The sequence below is a fragment of the Cinclus cinclus genome, chromosome 5 (genome assembly GCF_963662255.1).
Source record: "Cinclus cinclus chromosome 5, bCinCin1.1, whole genome shotgun sequence".
Taxonomy (NCBI): Eukaryota; Metazoa; Chordata; class Aves; order Passeriformes; family Cinclidae; genus Cinclus; species Cinclus cinclus.
Genome location: NC_085050.1, coordinates 41,627,279 through 41,649,433, shown reverse-complemented (window position 1 = coordinate 41,649,433; position 22,155 = coordinate 41,627,279). Strand labels below are relative to the sequence as shown.

The 22,155-nt window shown below is 35.8% G+C and overlaps 1 protein-coding gene across 1 annotated transcript in view; it reads left to right on the top strand.

Annotated features, from left to right (window-relative positions):
* Positions 1–22,155, top strand: part of PDGFC (platelet derived growth factor C) — a 122,145-nt gene that overhangs the window by 81,075 nt on the left and 18,915 nt on the right. The window contains exon 3 of the mRNA XM_062493718.1: positions 9,117–9,297. Coding sequence (XP_062349702.1) covers positions 9,117–9,297 — 181 coding nt within the window. The remainder of the gene's footprint in view (positions 1–9,116; positions 9,298–22,155) is intronic.

Here is a 22,155-nt window from a genome sequence, read left to right as displayed (position 1 = left end):
ATAAAGGTGTTTTCATTTAAATAAACATAGATAGAACCCCAGCCTCCCCTGAAGTAGGCAGGAGTTGGGAGAGGGAACATGAGAAACTTATCCAGGCATGTAAAGGTGTTCAAATATCAGAGGGTGCTTGAGGGGAAGGGAAGCAGCCTACACTTCCCTGGCAGAATCTTTGCATTGCTAAAAATGCCCCTTATGTGCCATTTATATCCTGGAATATCTTTGAGAATATATAAAGAAGAAATTACTCTTTGGGATACTAGCATAAATATTTCTAATGCTGCTTGAGAAACAATGGTAAAAATTGTGTTTGTGGATTCAAAGAAGCTGGAAGAGATACATTGACCACTGTGAACAGTGTGAATAAAGGAAGAAATTTTACAGCGGATTAGAAATACTGCTTTACAACCGTGGCTGTACATGTGAACTCTAAGGTTCATTAGAGTTTTTGGTTTTCTACAAAATGTTGTTCTGTACAGTAGGAACATGTGATTTATTATGATCACTGTAATTCTCAAGATAAAATATACCAGACTTTACAGAGGAGTCCTGGGAAAAAGTTGATAAGGCATTTAATTCTCCAAAATCTGGAATGTGTAGTGCTGTACAGTGCAGGATACTTACTAAGCTGATTCACTTCATGAGGAGAGACAGTAGCTGAATCTTTATGAAGGCAGAAGTGTTTTGGAGAGTGTAATGTCCAGTGCAGCTGGATCCTGAACTTTGGTGATCATTTCCATGTGATGTTTTATTGTAAGATAATAACACTAATACAGGTAATGCCTTGCACAGCAGAAGACAAGGACAAATAATAGAAGTACTTCTTTACAAAACAGTCAGAATAATTTGTCCAATTACCATTTTTTGTTGTGTATTTTATTATTTATTTCATAACTGGTGCAGGATCCTAAGGAGGTCTAGTGAATAGCACAAAGTGGATGATCGGAGGTAAAACAGTACAGGAAAAGGTTTCATGTAGATGATACCCATTTTTTTGTCCTTGAAAAGGACTCTTTCCAAGTAACTTCTATTTTTGTAGAAAATATTTTTTATTTATTTTATTTTATATGACTACAGGAGAATCTGTAGTCAGATAGGAAAAAGCTAAGTGTAGCATTAGCTGTGAGTGTTAGAATTCTTTGGAGCCTTCATCTCCACAGAACTTCATTCTTAGTATTTAAAGGTGAAGACCAAAGTAAGTACATGGACTAGGGCATCATTTGCAGGCTGATTTGTATGTGTACATTTTTGCCAAGCTCACCATTTTTCCGAGATTCTTCTTTGATATATAGTAATAGTCGAGATGGTATGGAATGTCATGCACTTTTTTGGTGTATATGTCTGTTCTACTCATAACATCCCATTTTTAGACCAAATTTAATCTGTATTTTAAAAAGTCAGAATATATTTCTAATTCTAACTGGCACTGGGAATGCTGTCATTCTGTAATACAATGAGGATAAGTATAGGTCGCTTCTAAGAAATTTGACAATCGGTGTTTTAAAAGGAAGAGTTTGGAAAACCACCTTCTTTCCTTACCTCCAATTTTGATCTGCTGGATTATACTGTCTCTTTCTAGAAGATTCTTATTCAAGTGTTTGAAATGCTGTATCAATAGAAGTTGTATGGGTATAAAATAGTTTGTAGCAGAGGCTGAATTCTGTGGTTCTGTATTCATGAAATTATTGTATATGTGTTTAATCCGTATCAGTGGTTAATATACATTTAAATAGTTGAAAGCTTGCTGTCTGAACATGGAATTGTTTTTTGTTTCAGAGACTGAAGTATATTTACCAATGTAATTAGTTTGCAATTTCTCATTCTTGTCCCTTTGTCCGCCCAAGCAGATGTCCCTTTTCAGACAGGCTGTGGGGTATTCATGGTTATGGTTGAGACACATAGGTGTTTATCAGTGCACCTAGATACCAGTCATGAGGATTTATTTCCTAGATGAAGTTGTGTGCCAGCTTTCTAGTTACTAGGGAAATGTTTTCAGCAATACACCATTTATTAACTGGCACTGAAGTAAATGTTTGATATAAATGGGAGTTTGGCGGGAAAGAGACAAATTTCGTTGGGCTTCTTATTTTTGCATGCAGTGCCAAAATGCATTCACCAAGGGACAAAAGCTGCTTTGCAAAATGTGTATTTCTCACCTTCACATGATACTGATCCACAACAAATGGAAAATATATTTCCTAGTAGACTGGAGTGTGGTAGTGCAGCAGTTAACTTGTCCAAATCAACCAACCAGTGCATCCTTTTTCATGAAAAGGGTTTGTATCTTTGAAGAGTAGAATTTGGGGGTTTAAACTCTGTCTGGTTTTTCTTTTCCACTTGTAGTGTGGTAAGTGTATATTTATGATCAAAGTGGCTTACAGTGAAATCTAGGGATTCAACTTTTTTTTTTAATGTATCCACAATAACAAGGTAGAAATACAGAGAGAGCTGTGTGGTTGTGTTAGAAGCCTCAGGCTGTTATTGATCAGTGTGAGAAAAGATTAAACAGGGAGAACCATGGCAACCATGTAACATTTGTGAATGAATCTGTTTCCATAAGACAGTTCCTAATGTGCACTACTGCATATTCTAAAATAGATGCATTCAAAGTACATTAGCACAGAAATTACAATGCATATTTGGGAAATAGCAGTTAGAAATTTCTGTTTCTACCTTTGTCTAATTGGAAAGACAGGTGTCTGCTAGGGAAGGCAGGACCCTACCTTGGATTGGAGAATGTAAACCCCCTCCCTCCAAATTATTATAATTTTGAAATTAAGGGGCTCTCAGGCAAAGACATGAGGACAGGAAAAACAGTTCTTTACTAGTATGTATAACAAGGCAAACAACAACAACAGCAACAGCTATGGAATTAATAACAAACAGAACCAGGGACCCCATGGCAGCTCTCTTGGCTGAGATGGCAAAGGATGATGAAGAGGCTTTGTGAAGCCCTGGCGCAGCCGATCCCCGTGTCTCTGCAGACTCTGAAGAGCACAAAGCTGGAATGGCAGGAATGAGCAAAAGATCCCGGTGTGGTGGGGGAGATGTATGAGAATCTTTGCGGCAGTAGCCGGAACTGCTGAATGTCCCGGCAGGGCAGGGCGGTGCGGGGCTACAGCGCAGAGAAACCCAGAGCGGTACCAAAGAAGTGGCGGGGCTGGGGCAGTGATGGCCGGCTCTGAGCAGGGCCAGGAGAGGGGGATCAGGATTCCCGGGCACCCGAGCAGATGGTGAGAGGTGCCTCTGTTAGTGAGGTGGGTGTTAATAAGGTCCCAGGTCAGTGGCTGCTCTCACGAGCAGAGGCTCACCCCACAGAAGAAGAGCGGGAAAATAAGAACAAGAACAAAACCAAGAAATTCCGGGCTGGGTTATGGTGAATTCCTTTCCCCAACCAACAACATCTTCCAAGCCAGCTGTCCTCTGTGTCCTCCAAAAGCCACAGAGAGTGAACTAGCAGCTGCCCTGCCCTCCTTTTACCTGGGCCCAGCCAACCCTTTCCCAAGTATCCATAAGTACCAGCAGTCAGTGTCTCCCAGCAACTCATGGGAAAAATTCCATAGGTAAGAAGGAACAAAGGAAAAGAAACGTAACCCCCAGCAACCTTGATTATCTTTATTTAATGGAAAATGGCAGGATACTTGAGGGTTTTATGCTCATTTGTTGGCTGGAAGTGATGTTTGTATATAATTAAACATAGTTTTCTGAGTACAAAAACTGATCTCACCCATTATTTATTTGGATTATATCTGGGTTTGTTGTTACTTCCCAGTGACTGGTACAACACTCAGATCACAGATCAGCAAATACAGAAACTACTATGGAAATTTATTTCACATCGAATCAATGGTGTTCCATCATCTTTTCTCTGTTTATGTGTTAAAACATCAAGCATGATGATTTCATTACAGGTATCACAGAATGTAAGCCTTTTCCCAATTGTCAGATAATCTGTAATGATATCCAAAGGAGTTGCCTCTTGCAGGAGAAGACACTGCTGAATCATTTTAAAGAGGGTGAGTCCTAGGAGCAAATTACCCATGTTGTGCGCCTCAGGAACTGCAGACAAATGACTCTTGGTAGCTTTGTTTGGAAATTCATATTGGAAAGACAAAATCCGGAGGGGATATTTTAAATAATTAAAATTTTATATTGGGTAGCTTTTTGAAAAATATTTTCTTCCAGTATCCTGACTTGATTGCCACTCAAAGTAGCCCCAGTTAAATATTTCTAATGACGTTGATCAGAATAATCCTTACTGAACTTTTTCCGTATACGGAGTATTTGCTGGTGCTGTCACAGAGCCACCATTTCAGTAAAGGTGCAATCTCCCTTCTGTACCTCCAGGAAATCTGCTTTCTGAGTTCTTTTCTCTGCTGCCTATCTGGCAAGTGACATTATTCATAGGTAACTTTTACTGATGTGCGCTGCTAGTGGTTTTCGGTTCCAGGAATCTCGTATCTACTGTGCCGAATGGAGGACTGGACTGAGAGGGCCCATCTGACATTCATATCGGTATTTCTGTCTGGCAACAAATGCAGAAGAGTATGATGTAAACTAATGCGTTTGAAAGGCAATGGAATTAATTAAAAAGGGCAACAAATGCAGAAGAGTATGATGTAAACTAATGCGTTTGAAAGGCAATGGAATTAATTAAAAAGGTCGTCTGAAACTTACAAACTTGGGCAGTAGGTGGTTGTGCTGCCTGACCTGGTCACATTGTAAAGTAAAAAGATAGTACCTGTGTTAAAACTTTATCTTAAATAAACTGAAAAGTAGGGTTAAAATTTTATCTTAAATAAACTGAAAATCATTGCACAAGTGCTTGCAGTTTCATTATAACTGATGACTTAAATTTTGTGTCATTTTGATTTTCCTGTCTCATGATGTATCTTGTGTCTGCGCCTTTGCCTTTGAGGAAAAATTAATTTTGTCTCAGTGAGAGGAGCAGTATTGGTAAAAAAAAAAGGAAGTTCTCTACCTGTTCAATGAATGATGGAGTAGGCTTTTCTTTTTACAACTGTATTGCTATGTCTGTAGGCTTGTTGCTTACCTGAAATACACTTTTTTTCCTCTAATCCAGCATTCCACTCTGTCCTTTTCTTCCTTTTTGGGGCCCTCCCATTTTCTCTCTGCCCTTTGTCATACACTCTGCATTCCTCTTGTCCTATCACACATCTTTGCTGTACATTGGCCTGCAGGGAATAACAAAGCTGCTATTAGATACCATGGATTTGAGTGCCTCTGTCATGCTCCAGTATTCCATTTTCCACTCAGATAAACATGAATCTGCTAAGCTTTGAAAAAAATATTGTCGAGCTAAATGTTTGGCCTCAGTTTCCTCTATAGGCAAATATGTTTATTTTACAAAAAGCAATATTATTACTTACAGATGTGATTTGAAAGTGATCTAAGAAATGAAGACTAAGTAAGTTATCACCAGTACCTCACACTTTTGTCTATACAAAAGCACAGTTCTTTTGTTCCATAGGAAATATAAATATTTCTCTATCAGAAATTGAAATTATTTCAAATAAAGGTGGAAGAGGGAAGGAAAGTTTCCTTTAGAATGATGGCGTTAAAATTCTTTGTAAAAATCAAAGTTTTATTTTTCATGATGACAGTTTTTAGTAATTTCCAGTGTTTCCAAAATTGAAGCTGTCCAAACCATTTTAATGCTATTTTGCAACAGTTTGTCTGGTGAACTGCCAGAGGACCTTGGATGTTTTGGATCTGCAGGTGGGTGTGCTATGTCAACACCAGGAAAATCTCAGAATTCTACGTGCTTTTAAAACAAGTTGGAATAGAAATATTACATTGCCCCACAAAATGCTGTAAAAAATTCAATAGGGGCTGTTAACAACTTCTTATTTCTTAACTAAAATAAGGAAACATATTTTTATCAAAAGGGGAAGGAAGAATACATTTCACCTGTCACAAACTGTTTTAGTGGGATTTCTAGATTTTTCTCTAGCATACGTCTCTGTAAAGATGGAAAGGTCCAACACCACTGATATGACAAAGGGTTTTACCTGGTGGATTTTTTCTTCTTACATTTTTGATACATTTGTGGAATTCTGGAGGCAGAGGGAAGCAATAGAAAGGTCACAAAACTTCAAGCAAAGATAAACAGCCTGTCAGAATATGTTTAGGAAATGACAGTATAAACCACAGAAAAACATATAGAAAGGAGAGGAAAACATGTACCGTTGGAAAATACATTTCCTGGTTGGAAAGCTGTTGAAGCTTTGAGCTGTTCATGTTGTTTCCTTGCTCCTTTCCAGCAGATTGTCTTTGTTCAGGTGTTAATTCCAATGTTTCCAGGCAACAGGCCTTAGGGGAGGGGGCTAGATTTTCTGCAACAGGTATAACAGAAGGCATTGTGGGCATCATGCCTAAAGGCCAGAGCATCTTTAGTCCCAGAAAAAGAGATTGGACTGCCTTTTTGGCATAAACTTTACTTAGTCATATTTTAAAAATACTACAGATGCAGCACCAAAGAATTTACTTAGTAATTTTCAAAGAGGCTTGTGTTTTCTCCTTTGCACACTGCAAAGAAGAGAAGGCTTCTGTGTTGGTAAGTTCAAAATAATTTTAAGATTTTTTTACTCTGTTGCAGTTGTAAAATGGCATCTCAGTTCTTGGTTATTTATCCTAGTTCTCTTGTGTTTCAAGTACAAGCTTATCTTGATTGAGAAATAATTTTCCATAGCTGTGCTATTGCCCCTACTGCTCCTTAGCCCCATAACATCAGCTGCAAAACACATAGCAATAATATAAATGCTAAAGCATCTGAGCAACTTTGTTTTGCTATTTTTACAGAAAGTGCAGATATCAGTCCAGATGTGTGATAAGAGAAATTTTAGTTGCACAGAAGGCTTTTTGGCAGGCTTTTATAGCACATTTAACCTAAATAACTGACAGGAATAAAGTTATTGGCTAAAAATATCATTATCCAAACTGAATTTTATTTGGTTTTTCAGAATACTTATTTCTCTCAAGTTTGCCTCTTTACTAATGGAATTAATCAGCTCTTATTTGAAAGGTCTAGGATTTAAACTGTGGACTGTGATTTTTCTCTTTTACTTCAGGTACACCAGAAGACCAAAGGGTGCAATAAAAAGTACTGCAAGTTAGGTAGAGGCACTAAACCTCCTGACTCTCCTCAACATCTTAAACCTAAGTCAATAAATGTAAATATTAGCTTATTTCACTCTTTAAAAGTCAGTAAAGTAGGTAATTATTTCATATTCTTAAATAAAAATATGAAATAAATATGAAAAATAAAAAAGGTTATCTTTAGAAGTTTCACAAGCTAATCTTGAAAAGCAAAAATGCTCAGCATAAATTTGATAAATGTGTTGAGCCCTAAGGCCTTGGTACAATTAATGTACACATTGCCGTTGTAACAAGTTGTATACCTGATCATAAAGTAAAAACACTGGTGGATCTGTTAAAGGAATTAGTTCATGTTTGGGGGGGAAAAAGATAATGCTAAAGTAATTAGTATCATAAGTTCAACAACGATTTAAAACTGTGGTACATGGCAGTAATGGATTTTGAACACAGTTAATGAGCATATTCATTGCGTTCATTTTTAATTAGGTAGAAAAAATAGTGGTCCTTTAAATGGAGATAATAAATGTGCAAGTCAGTCTTGCACAAACATGCAACACAAGAATTTATTGCTTGCTGTCTAACTAGGGAACTGGGAATCATTACAAAGATTAGATTTACTGAAAAAAATCCAGAAAAAGCTTTAGTAGAAAATGTTTATGAGGTAATAATTTTCACATTAAGTATAGTTTGGCACATTTGGTAGAGTGTGTGTGTGTGTGCATGTTTTTTAAAATATGAGCCTTTTCTTTTATCAGAGGTAGGACTGTTTGTACCCTTGAAAAGGATTCCGCTATTTATAAATTTAGATTTATGTGAGGTGTATTTAATATATGACTGCACATGCAAGAGAACATAAAAATATCAGAAACCTCAAAGCTTTGTCAGAGGTTTGTTATGCTGATGCTTAGGATACATATTGTGGTTTAAAAGTAAAAACTTGGCTCAGGAGCTGCAGCTGAAAGCAGCCAAGTGCTTGCCCTGGTTTAACCAGCACATGCTCACCTTCCCCAACCACCGGGCTGTGCTGCCACTGGGGCTCTGGGGGATTCGAGCTGAAGCAGGCAAAGTGCAGCTGAAATGCTCAGTGTTTATTCTGTCAGTGGGCGGCTGGGGAGCTGACATGAAGCAGGTTAAAGCACTGAAACCAGATGTACCTTCTAGAGCAGTGGCTTTCCATGTTTTTATGACTTGGGAACCCACTAAACATTTCCAGTGAAAACTAGGACCTTTGTATGCCATACTGAAGCTTATTGATGATTGACTGGCATGTCTTAGTTACCTTTCATAGATCTGGTTGAAGTTGTTCACCGATCCCCAGGGATGCCCAGACCAAACGTTAAAAGCAATGAAACTAAATCAAACTTAATAAGTTATAAAACTTCATCCTCTCAGCTTTCCCTACCCATATGTTCCTTGTCAATATTTCCACAATACCTGGTTCTTTCTGACATGCAGTGAAGTCTAGGTCTTTGCTCAATAAATGTCTTGTTGAGGTATGCATAAACTCCTTCCAAGTTTCCCTAAGCCTTAACTTAACCTTTAGGAAGTTATTTAACACTGGTATTCCAGGAAAACAAGTTTTCAGTACCAAAAAGCCCCCAGACTTTCACTGGTGGCATGTTGTTGAACTGCTGGTGACATTGCAGCATGAATTACTGTGCCACTCAGGCAATTAAAGTCTTTTTTTTTCCCTCTGATTTTATTCTGCCCTGTCACACATGTGGTAATTGCCTTCTGTCCAAGAAATGCAAAACCATGCACTTGGGTCTCTTCAAGATGCTAACTCGGCTTTTATTTTTTTAACCTCGCTGCATGATTTTATTATGGATGTAAGTCAGTAGCAACTTGGGAGCTAAGTTTAAAATAGCTGGCTGTGGCTGCGCATTTTTAGCATTTAAAAAAGTAAGAAATTGCAGAGACAGTTTATTGGTTAAATTAGGAAGTTTATAGAATTTTTGCCAATAAATAAACCTTTTTTTTTCCTTTATTTTTCTCTTTAGGTATGACTTTGTAGAAGTTGAAGAGCCTAGTGATGGCACTGTTTTAGGGCGCTGGTGTGGTTCCAGTACTGTGCCAAGCAGACAAATCTCCAAAGGAAACCAGATCAGAATAAGATTTGTGTCTGATGAATATTTTCCTTCTGAACCTGGATTCTGCATCCATTATACACTTCTTATGCCAGTAAGTAACATGTTTCAAATCAAAACATTTCAGGATACAAAATCTTTGAAGTGGTAGCTCAAAAGAATCTTTAAATAGGGTAAGATTAATTACTGTTTATTTCTTAATGATAATAATAGTGTGCAATCTGTCTTCCTGAATTGTACATTTTGTTTCTGTTTTTTAACTGAGTGCTCCTGTGGTTCTTTTTGGATGGCTTTGGAATAGGAAGTTGTGGGCTCGGTTGTTTGTGTGGAAAATTCAGTAAAATGTTTGCATTCCTAATACTGTACTGTGGGAAAAAAAATAAAATTCCACCTTTGAGAAGAAGACAGATCAGTTTATGAATCAGCAGTGTGATGTTGAAAGAGGAGTGGGAAGTTGCAAACAAGAAACTGAAGAGATTAATGTTTTTATTAGTCAGCTGCTATTAGACATATTCAACCAGATGAGTACACCTAGTTCCCAAACAGAAGAGTTCTTATGATTCTAGATAGTTTCATTATACAGTCAAAGAAGACAATCCAGAATATTTATTTTTCACTGCATTTTCCTTGTAAACTGTATTTTAGGCTTCTGTTGAAAGTTGCTTAAAGCTTGGAAGTAACAGGTATTAAACTAATAATTTTCTAAAATGCGACAATTTCACCATCAACAGTTTTCTGTTACTATTTTCATGAAATGAAAGATCTGTAATAACAAAAAAAATGTTTACAGAATTTTAAGGATGAGATAATGTCCTGAAACATAAAAGTGGAGGAAAACAGGGGTTGACTTATTTTGAAATAGGTATTCCATATTTAAAAAGAGTAAGGAGTATTTTTTTATTAAATTCCTCATAATGCACTTTGAATCTCCTAAGTAGTCTCATGGTCTGTGGTATTTGGTTGGTGGAAAATATCTCCAAGCTCAATAAAAAACTGATCAAAACAATCCATGTTGCAACCCCACTGTCATGTGCTTCGCTCAAAATGCACTTGGTTGGCTTTATTTTTCTGCTATTTTTGCTCCTTTTCCCCATTGACAAAATTTCAGTTACTGAGAAGAATATATTTAGCATGCTGATGGTGGTGTCAGTGTAGTGTAGTGTGGGTGGGATATTTATATATATATATGTGTGTGTGTGTGTGCGTGTGTTGCTTTCCTATAAATATTTTTAACTACTTATGTCTAAGGAATAACTACTTCTAAAGGGACTAAAGGTTTGATCTGCATATTTGACTCTTTTATGATTTAGAATAACTTTTTTTTTGTAGAATACTATGACCTGATAATGGTAAACTTTTAAATTAAATTAAATGTCAGTCTCCGGAGTTGAAATAAGGCCAGGTTTAAACTTCAGTACACCTGAGGGCAGAATGTACTAAGTATGTTTACTTTTAGAAAACAGTAAAAGAAAATCACTAAATACATATATTTGTGGGGATAGTGCCAAATTGCATTGTCACAGCTCTTAGTATTACACCCTACCTGCTATGTATCTGTCTAACTTATATATGATCCCATTTCTGTGGAGCTGATTAAACAAAGGCACATGAAAGTAGGAGTATATGCATAATTATTTTTGTGTCATGCTGTACAAATGGACTGGGTTTATTCCTTAATATTTGATGGGGAAAATCAGTTAGAAAATTTAAATTACCGACATTCACAAAACAATGGTTTAACATTCAAAATAGTTGAACACATGCAAGGAACAAGAGCCAACCCACTTAGTGTCATAAGAATTTGGAATAAGCCCCAAAATGTGCAGTATTACAACTGCTTATCAGTTAATTTCTAAATCTCCCTCTAAAAGAGTTGTGATTTTTTTCAACAAAAAAGTCCTAATAATCACACAGAATACAATTGCATATTTCAGACAGCAATTATAAATTAAATAAATATTATTTAGTTCCAGAATTAAACCTGCTTCTTGTACCTAAAGCAATTGAAAGCCAATGCAAAAAAAAAAAAAAAGGTAGTTTTCTTTACAACAATACAGTTATCTTATCCAGCTTTTCAAGAGAAAATAAAATTTACAGCCCCCCTCCCACATCCCCACAAAAAAGATATCAGCTATAGGAATGAGCTTAAATTTTAAATAATTATTGCAAAACTGTAACTGGTTCACTGAGAGATTCAGCTCAATGAATTGGTCCTAAACAGTTAATTTTTTTTTTCTTTTTTTTTTTTGACAAGTAGTGGGAAGGGGGAGATGCCTGGTAGACTAGCAGTGAGAGATTGTTTGGGGAGAAATGAAGCAAAACTGAAATAAAACAGTGCAAGCTTGTTTCGCTATTTAAAGGCCACACACAGAGAGGGGCACCAGACACATTTTCAGGTCTATTAAAGAGCAAGAGAAATGGCTTTGTTTAGATCTGCTGTAATTTATCATGTATGTATCTCTCTCTCTCTCTCTTTATATATATATATATACTTTTTAGTTTGTTATTTTTTACTTTGTATATTATATTTCAAACCAACTTTTCATGTGATAAGTAGTAGGAGAATGGCTATTGATCTGATTACTTTATTTCTAGGATTTAGTCACTTTAAAGAAAGGACTCACAGCCATTGCAGTATTAGTGGATATGGCATCATTCTCTACAAAGGTTTGATGCAGGATTGGAAGACACTGCATAAAACCAGTGCACATACTGTATGCAAGCAGAATGTTCCCCAAGAAAAACATGATGCTTGTCTTCTGATTCTAACTAATTAGTGTTTAATAATTTGAATTTTTTTCCATTTTAAGTTGAGTACCGTGGCTGCATTTGGAACTTTCTCTAATTCTGGTCTTGCTCCTACTTTCTTTCCTCTATTTTATAGGTAAAGTTAATCTTGTCTGCAGTGTCGTGAAGTGGAAGCAAATATTGAAAAACCTTATTCTTATTAAGCAAATATAGTTTGTGTTATTCCAAAATTATTATGCTCCTTTCAGCACAGCTATTATTCTCAGTCATTCTTTCATGCTCTGCCCAGTCACTTACTCTGTGCTTACTGGTGAGCTGCTTTATTCATAGGGGCTGCCTAGTGATGATTCTCAATTTTGACCAGCTATCCATTTATTAAAAGTCATGATTTTGGCAGCACTGTTCCACCTAAACCCTTGTAGAACATTATTGCAAAAATAATCCATATTTAATTTCTTTTCCCCTTCTTCTCACTTGCCCTGTATAGTAGCCACATGAAATTGAGGGAAATGTTATAAACTCTTATAATATACATTTGGGCCTCAGTCTTCCTGGTGACTTGTTTAGTTTTATACTATGTCAGTTACAAGTTTGGCAGAGAAAACTTGATGTAATAAAGTTCATTGTTCGTTGGGGAGTGGGTGAATGGGATACTTGATGCCTGAGGTGCCATTAAGGAATGCATGACTGATTGCCAAAGTAGTTATTAATTATTCAGGGCGCTCTGAACAAAGCAGCCCCAGTTAAAGCTGAAGCTGGGGATGACTGTATTCCCCTTCTTTTTTGGCATATGGTAGCATGTCATTTGTCATCAAAGATCATGCCAAAGATCTTTGAAAAGAACAGTCTTAACCCTCTTTTATGCAAGCAAAGATGAAACTCCAAGAAACTGTCCAAACACTGACCTGGTTTGAAAGTGACTTAGCAGGTGGTTTGGGATTTTGGTGCAGTACCTGTTTGGCTACGTGGGTGTCAATCCAAGAGAGTGGTCTGATTTACTCTTCATTTTTCCCCTTTTGATGCAGAGATTTTGTTAATATTGCTCTTGCTTTTAACAATAATGAAAGTTAAATAGATGTTCTTTTAAGAACTATCCAATACTTCCTTTATTTCATCCAAATTGGCAGAGCTTTGCTCTTTAAAGATTGAGCATGTTACTTTTTTTTGTGTACCCTTTTTAATTGAGCTTGTTGACTGAAACAGGCAAATAAAAAGAAAATACTAATAGAAAAAGTGCATAAAACTAGAACAGAGAGGAAAGCTCGTACCCTGCTTTTGCTTCCTCTCAGAAGTCCACAGATTTCACAGTAATCAGGTGTGTTTCTAATGGGTTGTGCTGAAGCCCAAGAGATGCTTAACTGTGTCTGCAATAACTGGAAATTCATCTGGAAATATCATAAAGAATGTTATTGATCTCCTAAACAAGGTTTTTTCTACACTCTCTTTAGAAGTGGTTGAAAGGTTTTAGAAATAAAATTATTTCAGGGTTTTTTAAGCCAAGGTGGTATGCAGAATCAGGAGAGGGATGAGTGTTATGTAGCACTTATGTTGCAATGCTACATAAAGTGAAAAAGAACTCTGAAAACCCTTGGTGTAGTGGGAAGGACCCTAAAACAAAACCTCTGTGTTCAGAGTTTCCACTGATTAGGTATGGTGAAACCTTAGTCTAGATAATTGAACAGGCTACTAAAGAGGCTCCAGTATGCAAATTCCATATATTAATTTTCTTTTGTGTGGCAAAAATTAATTGTAAATTAATTAATTTGGAACTAATTCTTTCCTTGAAGATTCCATTTTGCATTAAGTTCTTGCTTGACATCTTAGATGAGATAATTTCTTAGATGAAATATTAAATATTACCCCAAATACATGGATAAGAGTGAAATGCTTCAGTTAACCAAAAAAAAAAAAAAAAATCCAAAAAAGTACAAACTGAGAGTAGCAATTATCCATGGGACTAAAATGAGTGGTGGGGGAAAAAAAAACTTTGAGGCAAAAGAACCTCTGAAGTATACTTTCTAATTAAATCATAATGTTGTTTTTTTTCCTGTGACTATATCTCATTCTGTCCCATGGCATCATAAAAAGTTTAAAGATATGTGTGTGTGAAGCAGATTTGCAGAAAGACATGGTTAGACAGGAATCTAGCAAGATTATGGACCTGCACAGAAATCCATGGAAATGTATCCTTAACCTCCACAACCTGAGGAATCAGTGAGGATTTTCTAAGACTCTAAAAGCAAGAGTGACATTTGGAACCATTTTGGTGTTGTCATTTAGTTATTAAAGGGAATGGGTATGCATACCTAATAGCAAGTTTTGTACTTTGAAGGACAAGGTCCCTTTCCCTTGGGCCAAAATCTGAATGCAGTTTCTCATGTAGTATGTGTAGCATAAACCATTTCTTCTGTATTTTTCTGTGATGTAAGTCTTGCAGTGGCTCAGGTTGAAAAGAATCACAAATTGTTCCATTATTTGTGGAAAATAATAATTTTGAATCCTTGGATTAAACTTCTTTAAAAATTTATCATATATTTGACTAAGATTTAAATTCATTGAATGGGGAAGTTTATTGAATATCACATCCCATATTACTAAGGCAAGAGTTGAAAAATCAGCTCATTTTCTTATTTCTAAATAAGTAGCAGTAATTTCAAAATTAAATGCAATTGCATTACCACAAATGTCATACTTTGGTGTCTTTTTTCTTTGCAACAACTTCTGTACCAGTTTTCTTCCTGAAAAATTCAGGAGCGTTCAACAAGTGTCAAAACGGGGTAATTTTATAATGGAACATTAGTATAAGTCTTAAAACCTTTTCATTTTTGAGTTTGGGGGCATTTTTTGAAAGAAAGTATTGCGCGGCAATCAGAACAAATGACATGGACAAGAGAAAACTCACGAAAACTACTCTCCTTTTACTTCTCCAGAGCATTGTGTCCAGTTTAGATCACTCTGTGCCAACTTGTTTCAAGCAGAAATTATTACTGTAGACAGGAGATGGGGTAATGCAACTGTCAAGGTTAACCTTTACTGCTCCATGTCCCAAATAATGTCTTTGATCACATATTAACCCTCTCGTCCCACATGAAAGCAGACCACAGTGGAAACAAATACCCTAAAAAGTGAAAATGTTTAGAAAATGTATTTCGAATGTTGGAAAAGTATTTCAAATACATGAGACAATATGTTTTCTTCATTTTTCTTTCAAATTACTCAAAGGCTTTTATAATTTCCATTTAGTAATGAATATTTATATTGTCTGGGATTCTTTCTAAGTATTTGAAAACTTTATTAGTGTCTCATAGCATTTCAGTAGAGAAGTTTATGTATGCATATTTAACTTGGAAATTTGTTTTTCCTGGTCTATCATTTACTTGTTTGTAGTGTTCTAGTGTAAATTTTAATGTTGTATGCTCTGCTGTTTTCAAAAATTTTAATGTTTTCTATGAGAGACCTGAAACAGAAAAAAATCTTCAAGCAAGGCTGTGACTTAAGAGCAATCTGTATGTTAAAAATTGTTACTCCAGCTGTAAACTCAGTGATGTCATATAATTGGAGCTTTGGATGCTACTTCCACAGAAATATTTCACAATAATGTTCAAATGTTCATTTAGTCTTTCAAGATTATTCTGTAGTCATGATTCAAATTTATTTGTTCAATCTAATTGATATCTATCCTAAAGAATGCAGTGTATAAATTATTTGTAATTTTTTATCTAATTCTTTACTAAATATTTTATGAGCTACTTTTCGCTTGATATGTTTGGTTTAACAACCCCAAACTATCCTACGCCCAAAAAACCCAACTGAACAAAAATATGGCAACAAAATCTCCACACACAAAAATACCAGGAAAAAACCCAACAACACCACCACCTTCCACTTCCCCAAAGTTTTTTTAGTAACCCATACTTTTTATACCTTAAGTACTATACAATTATCTAGTTGGTTGTCCCTTCTCCTATTTTCAGGATGAACATTTTTGAGAAAACATGCTGATGGCTTCTCTACAAATTCCAAAACAAAGTGATTCTATCCCATTCTCAAAGTAATCCCCTGTGTAACTGGCAGAGTCCTGTTTTTTGGTTTTTTTCTTTCGAATACTGAGACGTTGTGTCTGACATGGTTGCTAACTGAAAAAGAGGTAAGCAAATGTACATTTGATGCTAGGTTTCAGGCACCACCATAATTTTCATTTATGCCATTTAGGTGTATTCCTGTTCTGTCCCTATTCATTATTAGTGTCTCAGTCATGCCACAATCCTCTCCATTGCCTCACTCCAGAAAAACAGGCAGCAACTAATTAGACTGATGTGTATTGTACTAGTTTTTCTTACTATGATTCTGGTAGGAAAAGGCAAAAGCAGAAATGAAATTATATAAGAGTGCAACTTCTCTATTTATTTTATTTTATTTAATTTTCACAGGCTAGAGCTCTGAAGGGGGCAGCTTTAGACATTTGAGATAAACTCGGCTGTGGAGCAGCTTCTGTAGATGGCTTACAGCACAATCTAGCTCCACAGGTTGGTAGAAGCACCTCTTAAAATTCAGGAGAAAAATTCATGACAGAATAATAACACTGTATAGTAGCCTCAGGGTAAGAGTTTGCTTGTGGGAAAATTAATGTGGGATATTGGTAGTGGTGTTAAGACAAATTCTTTTGTTTCTAAAAAAGGGATAGATAATAAGCACTGTGGGAATACCAAAATTTGCACCTGTCTAGTGTTTGCAGTACCTGGCCTCTGGTGTTACAGATGGGGATTATGAGCTGTCATTTGTTAGCTTCTATAAGTGGTCAAAACCTTTTTAATGATGATGATGAAAGGCTTGGCTGAAGAAGCCAGGAGTGTTGTTGAAAAGCTTTAAGTTTTGTTTTTATGGGAAAATCCAGAAAATCACAAAGCTGTCACACCTGTTCTTGCAATTGTCTCAGGCTAGGGTAGTAGACAGGGAATTCAGGAAGGCTGCTTCCATGTTTGCTCCTATCTGGCTGATGTTGTTGAAGAACTGTAATTGTTTAAAAACAAAAATAAATTTTAAAAACCTTGCACATGGAAATGGAAGGCAATTTGTTAGACCAAAGACCTTTCCAGAGGCTTGAGTAATAATTTCACTCTGCTTTTGAGCAGAGCAATAAATCACAGGAAAAAGAAAGTAATGATGATTTACAAGGAGTAATAGAATGCTGGTCTTCATATTGAAAGGTGTGTTTTAATGCATGAAAGACCCATCTTAAAGGCATTTGAAAGGTGCAGGTGTAAAAGCAGATGACACAGCCTTTCCAAGAAATTCTGCATATAATCCTACGGGCACTGTGGAGGCTGTGGATTCTAATAGCCTTCCCTTTCAGGTGCAAAAGGGTTTCTTGGGGAAGCTCTGTAATAACTATACCCTGACATCCCTTACAGCAGTTCTTGGTCTCATCTTGAGTGTATTGGGAGGATAGGGATTTTCAGTGTAGTGGTGTAGATAATAAAATCGAAATGGTGATTTATTGTTCAGTATCTAGCTCTGGTGTCTTTTGGTAGCAGTTAGCTTCAGAGTTTGTCAGCATACATTTCTTATTCTAAATATTCTTCTAATAATATGACAAGCAACCCTTAAAAATCTTGACTATCTTTAGAAAGACAGGTGCTGTGCTAAAGAAATTTTGTTAGAAATCAGTATCTTAATAGTTCAGTGAGCAGTTGGCTTAGTAAATGGAATTCCTGAATTTGAATTTTCAAGTGTTTTATTTTCACTATTTTTCTTACTACATCTGCATGTAAGTGTTTAAAAGGCCACTGTCCTTGAAACTTGAAAACCCCGAAGATTTAAAATATATTTGAAAACAAATGTTTGCTAACTGTGCAACCAACCCTGAACTTCCCTGCTGACTGACAGAACCAAAATGACTAGGTAGCCAAGGAGAGTAAGATAACTTAGTTGAACCAAATTATCAAATTCTCTCAGTCATCATCTATATGTCTTGAGGGGAAAGAATCAAATGCCAAACTTATCCACTGGAAGGACAGTTAGCCCCATAGATGTAAGCTTTTAATATGTAAGCTGTTAGTAGGGTTGCCCTTGCTTATCTTCTAAAATCAGTCTGATCTGATCTGCTCTTCTGATTTGTGTGTGCATATTTCTCAAAGAGAAATATGTGAGGTATTCTGCGTAATTAAAAGTTAATAATGAAATACTTCCTGTTCTTCAGTCTTCTCTGTAATGCCTTTTTGGTTTGGAATTCTTGTCTTTTAGTTTAAGTTCTGTGATTGATCTACTCCTGTGTTTGCACTCTGTCAATATGTATAACTGTAAATACTGTATTTGCTTTATTTAATTGCCTTTCTGCTTAAGAAAGTCATAGGCACCTTTCATGTAGGAAGAAAACCCTTCACAATTAGGTGCCTAAATAGTACATCTTTGATGCAAAATTAATGTGGAATTAAGATTCATAATAGTGTTTTGAAACTGTTTGCTGCTATAAAAACTTCATAGTACAGCTCAGCCTTTAAGCAAAAATCGAAGAAAATGATCAAGTTGACAGTAGAAAAACAACTAAAATATTTTAAGAAAGTTTTTCAATTCTTTGAATTGGAAAAGAGATTTGCTGTTAAAGAGAAAAAAAATCTTAATATTTCCATTATAAAGTTTGAGATTTCATCACCTGAAACTTACAAATTACAGAGGAATTTGGAAAATCAGTCCATTAAAAGTCCTGGCGAACAGGACTAACTTGTCTGTGCAGGCAATTTTAAAAAAAGTTGGTGATAATTTTAAAACGCTTTTGCCCATCTAAGGAGGATCATTAAACAAGTCATACAAAGCCACAATTTTCTAAACTGGTGATATACAAAAATACTAATGGATACTGTATAGATAGAACTGGTCTAAATTTTGTGGTGCGTATTTGAAAGAGGAGCAAAATATTGATGTGTAATCATCATGAAAATCTGAAACCAGAGAAAAGTGATTTTACTAGCACCATTACTTTCTTAATTTTTCTCTGAACTTGATTCCCTAATTTATTACGAGAATACAATTACTTTTGAAAGACTTCTCCATTGTCCTTGGTTAAAAACTTACAAAAGGTAATCTCCTAATTGAGCAATTAGAGAATTAATAGTCAAGCAATTAGAGAATCCCCCAAGAGACCTAGGAAGCAACACATCTTGCATGGGGTACAGCATGTGAAGTTTTCAGTTTAGGTCTTTTATACCCTGCTCCTACTTTGTCATGCACAGTGTTCTGTCCCCAGTTACAGTCTGCTATGGGCCATGGCTTCTTGCAGAGTGGCAATCTCCACTGTTTTTCTTTCTGCAGGAAAAGGGTGGCAGCTTGTTTCTGCCTAGTATTGAAGTTCAGAGGAGAAAGAGAAAATAATAGTCAAGTTACCCAAGGGGTGATAACTGACAATTGCTATAGTGCCAAACTGTCATGGTTAGGTCATTTTGTATACAAATGGTGTTCTTGTGGGCGTTATCAGGTGAATTAATTTTTTTTTATCATGTGAATTAGTATTTTAAAGGTATTTTAACAATGCACAAACTTAAATTTATTATTGCATGAAATTTTAATAGTTTCTATTCATATACAACACCACTGAAATTTCAATAATAATCATATAACTTCCTGTTTATAGGCTTGAAATCTTTGTAATTTTTAAATTCTAGTTCTTTTGTCATTTGCAGTGTGACTGGTGACATATTTTTAAACATGCAGTTCTCATTGCCTTCAGCAGGAACTATTAGGTATTGTGAATCTGAAAAACAATGACCACACCATGACAATAATGGTCACATTATTTAATCCTAAATAGATTTTTATGGTTTTAAATTTTTTTTAAATAGATTAATTAATTAATTAATTGACAAATAATTGTTTCCCTATATGTATTTATTATACTGAGATTAATGTTCTGCCCAGCATCTATGTACTCCTCTAATCTCCTAACTGAGTGAATTATACACCATAGATCAGATTCAATAATGAAGTAGAGATTGTTTGGAGGAATTAAACTTCGATGCTAATCAGGTTAAACCAGTATTGATGCTCTCATTCTGAGATTACAGTCAGTGTTTATCAGTCAGTATTTTTCTGTGGCAGAAATTGCATTGTAGGAGATAAAAAAGAAAAGAACTGTCAGTATTTTAGTTGCTTACTAACATCCTAGTTTCTCAGAATTCTCTTTGACAGCATAATAATTGATAAAGTAACCCATATCTAATACTAGTATATTGTTTGAAAAGAGAATATAACCTGAATTATTAAATAGGAAAATGTCCTCTTCTAACCTCTTATCTGAAATATAACCTTACAAAGAGAATTTTTGGTCATCTAAATTCAGACAATTTACATTAAGTTTATGGTGATGTACTTGAGATGACAATTTGTCTTCCCTCCCATTCCCCAAGTGGTTAGTACTCATGCATTCTAAGTTGTTCATTTAAATCCTTGTTTGTCCACTGGGACTGCACAGATAATCTAAAAGATGAAAAGTAGCTTCAAATTAAATAGTAAATAATGAAAAAAATGCTAAAAACATGATAATACTATCTTCTTGGCAATTAAATATCTCAAATTCATAAACATTTTTTAAAAAAAGAAAATATTTTTTCCAAATTCAAGACTGAGTCTTCCTTAGCAAAACGTGGCAGTCACCACAGTCACTCTACTCAACTTGTTTAACTTTGCTTCCTAAGTGTAATTCATGCAGAACATCTTGATTATATTTCAGTTTTGGTATTGATAACGTTCAGAATGTGTTTTTATTTTTATTTAAACAAACAGATCATCTCATGGGACTCTCACCTGTGGCAGGTGAGAGAAATCTGACCAGAATTAGGCATGCAGATCTCTTCAGTGAATGTTCTTGACTGGTGTTTTCCCTGCAATTTCAATTCCTTCTCCTCTGTCCTGCTCTTTTGTTTTTTTCCTCTTCTTGCAGTGTCTGTCCATCATGCCCTGGAAAAATCATGCCACGATATATATTCAGTGATCACTGCTTGTAAATAATACCTTTTTAATATCATCTTAAATTTTCTTATTTGGCTTATTTCTGTGGTAATGCTTTGTTGGGGATGCAAAAGAGCATTTTCAGTGTAATGGCTGTGAAGTAGATTTGCTGACTTGGTCAAAACATAAACTTGTGATTAGCCAGTGTCTTTCAGTCCAGTAGGCTAAGGCAACAAATAACTTTGTTTTCTCTCTGTTGAACCCCGCATTACACAATGTCTGCAGTTCACAGAAGTCATATTTCTTACGAGCTGGAAAATTCAGGTGCAACCAGTGCCTCACACTTGGGCTTTATACTTAAACTGATAATAAGTCATGCATCTAGCCACTTCCTAAATTGCAGTGAACAGCAGCTTGTGAAACCACAGTTAATTAAAGTTTAGAGAACCACAGTTTTTGATGTCTTGTGTTCTTTAATTAGCTCCATATTAAACCATCAGGAACTGACAGTATTGATGAATCAGTGAATGAGAAAATAAGAGACACAGGGATATTTTAAGTATATATACAAGCAGAAAAGTATGTTTCAGAGCATAAATATTAATTTTTCGATTAATAAAAAGGGGTACATGATGGGAATAGAATGAGAGGTGCCTGTTTAAAAGGCTTCGCAACTCTTGTAAAATGATGCTTTTGAAATTCAAAATTGAAGAAAGCCTTCACCTCTTTCAAAAGTGACAGTAAGATATAGCAGATAGCAGCAGTTTTTAAATGGGTTATGATTAGTGCAGTGTTAGTGTGCAGCACTTCCTTTCTTGTGCCAGTGTTTTGACTCTGTAGCTTTTCCACAGTGAATGTGCAAAACCAGAGTAGTGTGGAAGGAGGAAACCAGATGGTTTGTGACTTGGGGACATCCCTCTAAATCAGTGTGGCTGCTACGAGCAGTCTGCTGGCAGGATTGGGGCCACAATCGATGCCTGAATAGACTTGTTTGAAATGGTACAAGGAAGATTAATGGCCTAGTTGAGGATTTAAAGCAGCATAATTTTATATCATTTCTGTTAAAAAGACTGCCCATACTATGATAGCAAGCACAAATGAATATAATTATCCATCCATCCATCCGTCCGTCCATCCATCCATATCAGGATACTTGATCTAGTTGACCATCAGATTAATTACAGACAATTTGGTCATATCTGTGGACAACATTTTTATATCTGAAGATATCGGGCTTAGTGGAAGACAACTGATGAACTAGCAA